This window comes from Eurosta solidaginis, chromosome 2, assembly GCF_040869045.1.
Source record: "Eurosta solidaginis isolate ZX-2024a chromosome 2, ASM4086904v1, whole genome shotgun sequence".
NCBI classification, from domain to species: domain Eukaryota; kingdom Metazoa; phylum Arthropoda; class Insecta; order Diptera; family Tephritidae; genus Eurosta; species Eurosta solidaginis.
In genome coordinates, this window is record NC_090320.1 from 59271487 (window position 1) to 59282254 (window position 10768).

The 10768-nt window shown below is 39.5% G+C and overlaps 2 protein-coding genes across 2 annotated transcripts; one reads left to right on the top strand and one right to left on the bottom strand.

The window, feature by feature from the left end:
- Positions 1–2018: 2018 nt before the first annotated feature.
- Positions 2019–3057, top strand: LOC137242146 (larval cuticle protein A2B). Its single transcript, XM_067769511.1, has 2 exons — positions 2019–2297; positions 2376–3057. The coding sequence occupies exons 1-2, from the start codon at positions 2286–2288 to the stop codon at positions 2709–2711; spliced, it is 348 nt and encodes a 115-aa protein (XP_067625612.1). The 5' UTR covers positions 2019–2285; the 3' UTR covers positions 2712–3057.
- Positions 3058–8460: 5403 nt separating this feature from the next.
- On the bottom strand, positions 8461–9346 carry Cpr30F (Cuticular protein 30F). The gene is made up of 2 exons (XM_067769512.1): positions 9202–9346; positions 8461–9106 (listed from the first exon to the last, which is right to left on the bottom strand). Exons 1-2 carry the CDS (start codon positions 9208–9210, stop codon positions 8708–8710), a joined length of 408 nt encoding a protein of 135 aa, XP_067625613.1. The 5' UTR covers positions 9211–9346; the 3' UTR covers positions 8461–8707.
- Positions 9347–10768: the final 1422 nt, after the last annotated feature.

Consider the following 10768-nt stretch of genomic DNA (forward strand, 5'->3'; position numbering starts at 1 on the left):
GCTACTGCTGTAAGAATAACAAGTAAGGACGTTTTAGTTCGGACGAAACCGAACACTTTGTATCCAGCGTGTGTTCTCATGTGCAAATTTCATCTTCAGTAAGCAGCAATAAAACAATTACGGTCAAAGGAACGATGTTCTTATCAAATCTCGTTTAATTTAGTCGCTTTTGGTTTGACTCTGATAGTACACATTTTGTGAAAAGGTTAATTAGAGGGAGCGGACCAGGACAATATAAGTTTTTTTTTTAATTTTCGTGGGTATAGAAAGGGCGTGTACGCTCCTGTCGGAGAAATATGTGGAGAGCTTCCCTAATCCCTTCGTCTAAAGCCATCAGCAGCTGCAAAAGGTCACTTCAAGCCGCAGCTAATTTCGAAAACACAACTCTTATATGGGTACCTTGTCACAGGAACATCGAGGGCAATGAGAAGGCAGACGAAATTGCAAGAGCAGGGGCAGTGCTGTTGGCAGCGGAGGCGAGCGAGATGCATCATCCACTCACATCAATCAAAAGAAACATATATAACAGACTGCTAACTCCGTCTACAACTGGTACTCCGCAGACACCTGCGAGATAACCAGCCTGGCCGAATTACGATAGTGTGAGAGCGGAGGACCAATTTAATAGGTCAAGGAAAGAAATCTTTAAGATCACTGCTACAATCACGAGACCCTGGCCAATTGGCCTGCATGACGAGAGAATGGGGATTCATTTTACCAGCATTTGCAGGAGCTACGGAGAGAAGGGTAACAAAGTTACAATCGCACACTACATGTATAAATGCCGAGCTTTATCACACACTAGATTTCTAGCTATGGACTGTTATATACTGCAGGAATTTAAGGAGGTAGCTAAATGTTTTCTAAAATATATTAGCAGTTTTATTGTCCGCACCAAATGGCTCGAACGAGTACCCCTCAGAGGGCTTAGAATATACACGCGGCAGTATGTCTGGGAGTGTATTTATCGCTACAATAACAACAACAACGACATCAGATGTGGCGGCTCTGGGAGTGTTCGTGAGAAAAGCTTTGGAAAGAATTAGGGATCTCTATGCTTTGACTACGTCAAGAAGATTTAATGAGCGGTGCGAGTTTTACACAGACATCCATGGAGTCCAGCGAACTAAAACATAGCGGCTACGCTGGCTATGATATGTTATGCGAATGAAAAATAATGCTATAGCTAAGAGAGTATGCTTATCGGAACCCGCCTACGGAAGCAGAGGAAGAGGTTGTTGTTGTTGTTGTAGCGATAAGGACACTCCCCGAAGGCCTTGGGGAGTGTTATCGGTGTTGATGGTCCTTCGCCGGATGCAGATCCGGTACGTAGCGGTACCAAGCGCGACCATCTCAGGAACGATTTGCTATGACCACATGCGACCTTCTAGACCGTACCGCTCTCCCACCCTCTAGATCCATGTGGAGTTCGGGATCGCCAGAGCCTCGGCTGTTAATGAAACAAGATACCGATAGCTGAGGTTGACAATTGGATTGGAGAAGCTATATATTGCGCTGGCAACCCCTTGGAAGGGTTGTGCTACACAACCCCTTGAATCTATTTGGTATTTTAGTCGCCTCTTACGATAGGCATGGCAACCGCGGGTATATTCTAACCCCCTAACCCGCTGGGGGCAGGGGAAGAGCTCGCCCCCTCCGCTGGAAAGACAAGGACGATTTAAACTATCTTGTTGTTGACAATCGGTGCCAGTTAGCAAAGCGGAAAAACGATTGGCGCCCACTGTTGGACGGTTCTAATAATTTAAATAGTAAATAATAACGGTTAAGTAAGTTCAACACTTTACTAGACCCGTTGGCAAACTTTCTGAACACACTGTTTGTATGCAAATGCCGAAATGCTAAAAATAAGTTTTTTTTTTATTTAAAATATTTTAAAAATTTTCGCAAACTTATAACATCAAAAGCCAACACAAGAAAACAGACCGGCAATTGGATCCGGTAACAATGGTGCGACAACGACTCGAATGCAGCGCAATAGGGCAGTCAAACAATATCAACAATACCAACAACAACACTAACGGGCTGCGGGTGGCTGTACTACCAACGAGCGGAAGATGTGTCCAAAGCGCGCGCGCATGCGTATCGTATTCATAGTTATTAAGCGTGCAGATCGAGAGCAACAATTGACTATAAAAGTAAATTTAAGTTGACCGAACAGTATTAGACGTACTAAAATAATTGGAACAACAGCAGGGCTCCTTCAGAAAGATTGGTTAGAAAAGTGGCATACACATACATACACACAACAGAAATCAATAATTAACATGAAAGCCGTTGTATGTAAATTCTTTCTTTAAATTATATAACTTTTACGTGCTATTTATTATAAATACTTTTTTTGTTTCCTTACATAGTACGTGCCCGTCTTGCTCGTTGTCAGCTTATTTGCTTCCATCAGCGCTGGTATAATCGGTCATGGAGGTCCAGTGCCGCTTGAATTAGAAGATCACAGTCCACCACAATATGAATTTCATTATTCTGTGCACGATAGCCATACTGGTGATGTGAAGGATCAATTTGAACATCGTCATGGTGATTATGTGACCGGTCGTTATTCATTAATCGAACCCGATGGTCAACGTCGTGTTGTGGAATATAATTCGGATCCATTATTGGGTTTCACCGCTCAAGTGCATCGAGAAGTGCCAGTTATTCGTCAATTACCAATTGGAGTTCATCATCATCATTGAAATGGGCTGCAAAGTTGAAATTGAATTGCTATCAAATATATTGACGCCTGCAAACCACATACACAACCATACATAGGAAAATATACATAAAAAAAGTTATAATTCATTGTCGACTTGGATAAAACAAAGATATTTTTTTGGAGACAACCCTGCAAAAAATCGTGCGATTAATCCCTAAAGAGATTGGTCTCCGATTGATATCTTGTGTCTACATTTGGGCATAATTGATCCGCTATAGTCCCTTTCTTGTACAGTTGGGATTAGTCAGTTTGATATCTATGTAGCCCACTTTAAGAGATATTAAAAAAAAACAGCAACGAATTAAAATAAAAAATATTACAGGTGATTGAATCGAATTATTTAAGAAAAATGCGGAGCCTTATACCGAACCAAAATTACTAGGACTCAACGATAACGCCGCAGTTAGGGTTAAATTTTCGGAGAATATTTTTTATACCTTTTAAAAAAGCTGTTCCACCCGCTCAAATAGATTTTGTGACTTAGCACACCCTTCGTTTGTGTTTCTGTCATGAAAAATGCGTCTGGGCTCTATTTGAGTCCTTATAAAACTGACTAGTCTTCTTATGTTCCCATATGGGTACAAAGAAGGTTGGTCCTATAGATCCCTTTCGGGTATAAATGGGTACAATTAGTCTCTTCATAGGACATGCTCAAACAAAAGGAAACAGTTCAACTCATCAACAAAGAGATCAAAACTGGCATTGGTCGCATACTCCTTTGCGACTCATAACGGATTCATCCTAGATTAACGCATTTTTTTGCAGGGAATATTCAAAGGATAACCCATGCATACACGTCTGTGATTCGAAAAAGAAAATACGGTTTAAAAATTTAATGACACTAAATTAAAACAAGATGTGAATTAAAAAAAAATGAAAAAAATTTTGTGAGACATAAAAATATTGGCTGGCGATTTTTTACTCTGTTGCGTTCAATCGTATATTTTTTCACAAATAAACTAATATATCTATGCCTGTCAAAAGTGTGATTAATTAAAATTCATTAAGTTGAATGATGAGGGATGTACGATTAATCAATTAACTGAAAATTCCAATTAAACTTACCTTGATTATATATTTAATCGGTTATAACTCTCAATTAATCAAAATAATTTATTTGAAAAGCAATCACATTCTAGCTTATTAAAACATTATTATTTGATTAATCAGAGCATTGAGTAATCACAATCTAATTAGTGGCTGTGCTCTTATTCGATTAAATAATGATTAAGTATTGATTGATGAAAATTGTTTGTCACCAATGTATCGCACATCTCTTAAAAAAGTTAATCATATTCCAAATAATTTGTTTATGAGTAAAAAGTAATTACTCAGAATCTGGCTACTCACAACATGATTATTGGATCCTTTTGCCTAATCAGACAAATGGTTAATTCGAATTTTTATTTAACCGATTAATTGCATATCCCTAAAATGTACTAACAGTCAGGAATGATATCTTAAAACATATAAATCTCGTGTCACGTTGTTTGTCTGCGATGGACTCCTAAGCTTCTCAACCGATTTCAATCGAATTTGTGCACCGTATGCGGTTTGATCCAACTTGAAAGATAGGATAGCGTTCCTGTGAAGTTTTTTTCTGGGAAGTGGGCCAGAGACCGGTCAATTCGAACAAATTCTACTCACGGTTCGATTTGCCTGAAATTTGATATATAGGTAGCCCTTTGCCTAGACTAGCATTTAAGATACTTTTTTCCGGGAACAGAATCAGGGGCCAGTCTTTTCGAACAAACTCTGTTCTTTTGTTTCGATTTACCTGAAATGGTGAATATAGGTAGCTCTTTGTCTGTATGTTTATGTTTGTTTATGTTTATTGATAAGAAGCATTAGTACAACAATATTATAGATCTTTTATAGTACAACGAAGCAGGAAAATATTAATAGTAGAATCTTGATTAGCATTTTTGAAATTTTTTTCGGAAAATGGAGCTGGCACCGATTGGAACTTGGACTAGGGCTGAGACTGCGACTGGGACTGGGAATTGCACTAAGAATGGGGCTGGGAAAAAAGGATGGAGAAGAAAAAGAGGAATTAGAGAGAAGAGCGAAGGAAAAAAAGATAGAATTAGACGAATATAGAGAAATATGGATAGATGGAGCGGAAAAGAAGTGAGGGAAAAAAAATAGAAAGGCAGAGGGAAGAGTGAATAAAAAGGTAAGGATAAGTGGGGGAAATGGGGAGGGAGAGTAAGAGGTAAAAACTGCTTACAAGTTATGCAGATAGACCAAAGCTAGGGCAGAGCAACGTCTGCCGGGTCTGCTAGTATACATATGAGGGTTAGTTTTAAGCATAACGTGACATTAAGGTTAGATAATAGGCACAACCGAGTAAAAGGAGAGCGTCGGATAACATCCCATCCACTGCATCCTAAGTAGCGGCGATAGAAGACTCTGCAGCCCAAATTTTCAGCTGAAACCAAGCTTCTCGTAGAAAACTTCTCTTCCTTCCTTGAGATAATATGAGCGGTGAATGTAGCAACAGAAGCCGGCGCACAAAAGCAGTGTTTCAAAACTATCGATTACACTATCAAAAGTCTCATTTCGGCAAACCATCGATTTTTTCTGTCGCTAGTTTCAATGCGTCTATGCAGTTTTTCAGGAAAATACCGTTAAGGTCTTCAACATACATTCTTGAATTTCTCGAACTAAGATTTTTTCTTCTAAATTTTATTAGAGTGTAACTAATTCACAACCTTGTATTCGATATCTCAAAAACCTTATTGTCTACGGTGTCAACCGCTTTAGATTTGATATTGCATTTAGTGCCAGTGTAGGTGTTGTATAAGGGACCCCAACCATGCCTAATCCCTGCTTCGATTATTTCAACTAATCGATCCTTTTGAAGTAGTGGAAAGAATAGTGCTAACCACCACAGTAAAATTCCATAGAACACCACCATATCAAATGAAGCACCCCTGGTGTGTACTCTCAAGTGTCACACAGCATCAGAGGTACTCCCCCTAATCCAGGGTGATCTAAATTCGGGAAGTTATAACTCGTATATAGAACCAACTCCGTTTTGGTAGGGTTAGCATTATTCAGGCACCCCGGTTAGGATACCCACGTACCCCTTTAAAATGGTACTGAGTATATTCAGTAGTTTCCCCTTTGCGACAATTTCCAGGTCGTCAGCATAAGCTACGACGACCCAAACAGGTGATAAAGAACACTTTCCTATGGCGTACACTTTATAAGCACTCTCTGAGACGCCATTGAAAACTACCAGCATAACTTTTGCCCCGATTCTCCAAGTAGGAGTTGGCGTGGAATAAAAGGTCGTGATTTTGAAAGAATTCACTTCCTACATTCTTTCAGGAGAAACTATGTAACGATGAGAGATGGGAAACAAATCGAATAAGTGGTCAAGGATGGAGACGGTTTAGGGATGTCGAACTGGGCTAAAGTTTTCATTCTTTCAATCTAAAATCCAAACTCGATAATTTTATAGTAGATGATGCCATGCACTAGTTTCATTCCAGTACTTTCATATTAACGTTGAAAGGGAAAGACTGAAAAAAATAGTTTATTTAATTTCACATTATTTCATTTGTAAGGACCACCCCTTGTACGTATCATATGCACATCTTAACGCCTCTAAATAATACCACATAAACAAAGTTCGGGAGGTCGAGCAAGTCGCTCCCGAGGAAACCGGGATCGTACCGCTTTCGACATTTCTATTTAGTTAGCAATTAACTGAGGGATATCAACCTTTTAGATACAGGGTGACCAACTCCAAGTTAAATCGATAAATGTGAGTACTTTGTAAAACAAGCCGCGAAAATTGCTTTTGTGAATCCACGAAAACCAACAGAACACCTGACTTCTGTTTACACTTTTGCCTTGCTTTGCACTGATAGACAGCATATAGAAAACGAGAATTTCGATAACTTATAGGTAAGGCGTTAACTGAAGATGGCGAAAACGGCTGTTAAAGACCTTTTATCGACAGCTTTGCAGCTCTATGGTGAAGAGCACGTGTTAAGTTTGTGATCTCCGCTCAACTACCTAATTTTCGCAGCGATCCCCACATAATACCTATGATTGGTTTTATTTCTGTTTGAGTTTAGTGGAAGGAGGAAACGGTTTATGAACTGACCGGGATATTTAAGCCTCACTGCGAGGCACTCCAATTGTAGGACTCCCTTCTTCCATGAAGTGCTACCCGCTAATATCTAACATTCCACTGCCCACGAAATTTCCCGTAAATGGCACTGCGTTTAACATAACTTCGGGTACGATTACACCGTACGTGAGCTCCATGGCCATTCTCACGCCAATGGGCTACGCATACACCTTTTCGTTTGCTAAGAAGTATATGCTTCAGCAGGTCATGTTATTGACACTGTCTGGGGGTAGCTCGCCAAATATCTTGTCTACCTTTCTTCGCTGTTCGGCGAAGTGCTCGTATTTGAAGAACGTGTGGTGTACCTACATCGTCTAATTGCAAATTCTGTGCAGATATTTGCGAAAGTAACAATGTCCGCCTGTATGGTAACAGCAGCTCTACTCTCTCCCGATCCGCTGTCATATATTGCTTTTCTTTGCTCAGCGAGAAGATATAACGAATTGGTTCCCGCAACAATGAGGATAGCTTCGCGCTGTTATGAATCACAGCTTAAACTAAACCAAGTCAAGCATAGTACTGCTGATTGAGGTGCGGACTCCATAACTATGTTACTACCCCCGAGTGGGAGATGGATATGAGTCATATTATTTAGACTACAAGTGAATCCAGGTACAGGACCGCATCAGTTGGTTCTATATAGCCGACTATAGAAACATATCGTTGTTGTTTTATAATTGCATTTCAATTTTTATTATAAAATGCATGAAGTGCTTTCTTACAACAAATTATTAACGTAAACTTTAACATAAAATAACGTACAATAGTTTCATCGTCAAATATGACATTATGAGGACCAGTAGAAACAAAACTTTGTATGTTAAAAGGTCAAAAATAACCATAAAGAGCACTAAGCGAGCGTAAGGGAAAGTGATGATGCAAGAAGGTATGTAAGTAATTATAAGCTTTGGATGAAGCGAAAGAAAGATTTCAAAAGCTGTGTACCTATGTATGCGAATAGTGTATGACTTTGTTTATGTAGTATAATGTGGAGAGATCAAGCATTAAAACGGGAGCTGCAGAGCAGATTATAATTTTCCTTCAACATTCTTATGCTTGGTTTTCACTAGGTCAAATTTGACCACGAACTTGGCAATATCAATGAAAACGGTTTGTCATACAACGTCAAATGCGCTTGCCGATCGTTTTGACTACAAAGTGATAGTTAAATTGATCAGGAATTGAAAACGACCATTACCCAAAGGTATGGCAAATTTGACATTCCAATTTCATTTGCTAACATGTTGGCAATTTGCTTTCGTTTGCCAACAGACGTCCCATCAATAAGTAATGAAATGGGTTGTGAAATAAATAAACACTGCTTTATCGACTTCAAATGAATAAAGTGACGTAATGGAAATGCATTTGACCACAACTGACCAGCGGTTCAGCTTGAGGCAGTTTTTGATGTCAGTAATTTTGATCTAATGAAAACCAAGCATTAGTTGGAGTATACATTTGTTTTGAAAATGTATGAAGAATTGTATGAAGTTCGGCTACTGAGAGTACTTGGCATATTTGTGGATATCAGTTTTTATGTGCCTTACTGTCGTAGTGTATAAAACAAAAATTAAGATGTGTGTGTTTTTTCTTGCAAATACTTAAAAATTATTTTCTATATAAGCAACTGATTCACTACTAAATATAAAAAAATTATGTATTGCTCAATGCTTTTCGATGATTTGGTTGTTGTGCGCCATGATTCTAATTCCTACACTTAATATAAATATATGTACATACATAAATTTATACATATCCTTTGACTGTTTTCATTACGTATGATGTCCTTGGTACTTTTGTTTTAGGGGTATGCGTGAGATGATTCCAGCTTATTTACCATAATGAGAGAGCAATGACAATTTTGGTGCTACTGGTATGGGTGCTAGAACTTTGGCAACAGGCGCAATAGCTTTAACAACTTTATGGCCGAGCGGCTCACGATGTACTACCGCATTGAAACCATTGTGCTCGTCTGATGTATAATCCACAGTACGCAGGAAACCATCAGCATCGATCAACGAATACTGTCCATGTACCAGATCGCCTTTACGCGATTCTGTTTGACTTTTAATATCGCCAGTGTGTTCATCGTGCACGGAATAAGAGAATTCATAATTAGCAGGAGCTTCCACTTCAACAGTTTTAACTAAAGGTTTAAGCAGCAGTGGCGAGTGACCCAATTCGATGGCGGTGACAGCACCCAAGCCAATGATGAATAGTCCGAATAACTAATAATAGAGATTACGTAGCATATCAATTAAGGATGTTGGAATTTTTTTGTATTTGAATCAGCAATTAAAAATTAATTTTATATTCAACTTACGCTAAACATTTTGTATATGCGTCTTTGTTTGTAAAAATGTTCTTCTTATTTAGAAATTTAATGAAAACTTGACGAAATGGCTACGTCTGTGCACAACTAATTCTATGTAGTTAATACCGTTATTTGGTTGGTACTCGTTGGAACTCCTGAACTGTACTATGAATTTATTCAATTAATTTCCAACTTTTATATGTCTGATCGATCATCGATTTGTTTTGAAAATTTCGTCAGCAATTTAATTTGCGTGCTGCGGCGGGGCAAAAATTTTAATATAACAAACATTATAAAAATAAAATAATGTCACTATTTCCTTTGAATATTAGCAAATGCAATTTGTGCGTGTGTATGTATGTATCTAGGCATGCAGGCCAACCAACACGTTAACGCACTTATTCTTGCCCCAAAATCTTGCGTTCCATAGCTCAAATAAAAATAAATTATTTTAAATACCCCACACGTGCTTAAATGTACACACACACGCACATCGAATGTAACAGTGGTGTCTGAGCCTTGAGTAACATGGGGAGGCAGCTTAGGGCACTAAGCCTTTAGATGCACCAAAGGATTGAAGACATTCCGTGCGTTTTGAAATAAAATTAATTATAGCAAACACCCTGTCGATAGTTCGTTTCGCTTTATAGCACAGCAATGGGATACAGGTAACCAAGAACTGCAAAGCTTCCAATCCTAGGTATTATGTGGATTGATAACGTGCCGCCTCCGGAAGTAACGTTTGATTTGGCAGACCGCTGAGTCCGCCATGTCGGGCAGGCAATCGAACGGCAAAGACTATTAGGATGATGGGGGAGAATATTGTTGTTGTTGTTGTAGCGATAGGGACACTACCCAAAGGCCTTGGGGACTGTTATCGATTTTGATGGTCCTTTGCCTGATGTAGATCCCGTACGTTCCGGCAACAAGCACCATAAAGGTACTAACATGAACATCTCGGGAACGATTTGGTATGACCACATGAAACCTTCTAGGCCATCCTGCCACCTCCCACCATCCAGATCCATCAGGAGTTCGGGCCGCCAGGGCCTCTTAATGAAACAGTATTCGCCACGGGTAGGTGAGGTTGACAGTTGGGTTGGAGAAGCTATATATTGCGCTGGCAACTCCGTGAGAGGGTTGCGCTACACAACCCCTTGAATTAATTTGGTATTTTAGTCGACTCTTACGATAGGCATACCTACCGCGCGTATGTTCTAAGCCCCCTAACCCGCGGGGGAGGTAGTATTTTAGCAAGCCGGGGAATAAGGAATCGTGATGATCCCGATATATAAAACGATGGAAGCGTGCAATTAGTAAGCTCAGTTAGCGAGCGTTCTAAAGTAGTTGAAATGTGAAAGCGCTTCTTTACGGTGTTCAACGTAACCGGCCGGTGTGATGTTAGCGTTCTCCGCCTACCACACCAAAGATCCCCGGATTCACGCCACGGGCAAAGCAACATCAAAATTTTAGTAATAAGTTTTTTTTTTAATTAGAAGAAGGTTTTTCTAGGCAGGGTCGCCCCTCGGCAGTGATTTGGTAAGCACTCCGAGTGTATTTCTGCCATGAAAAGCTC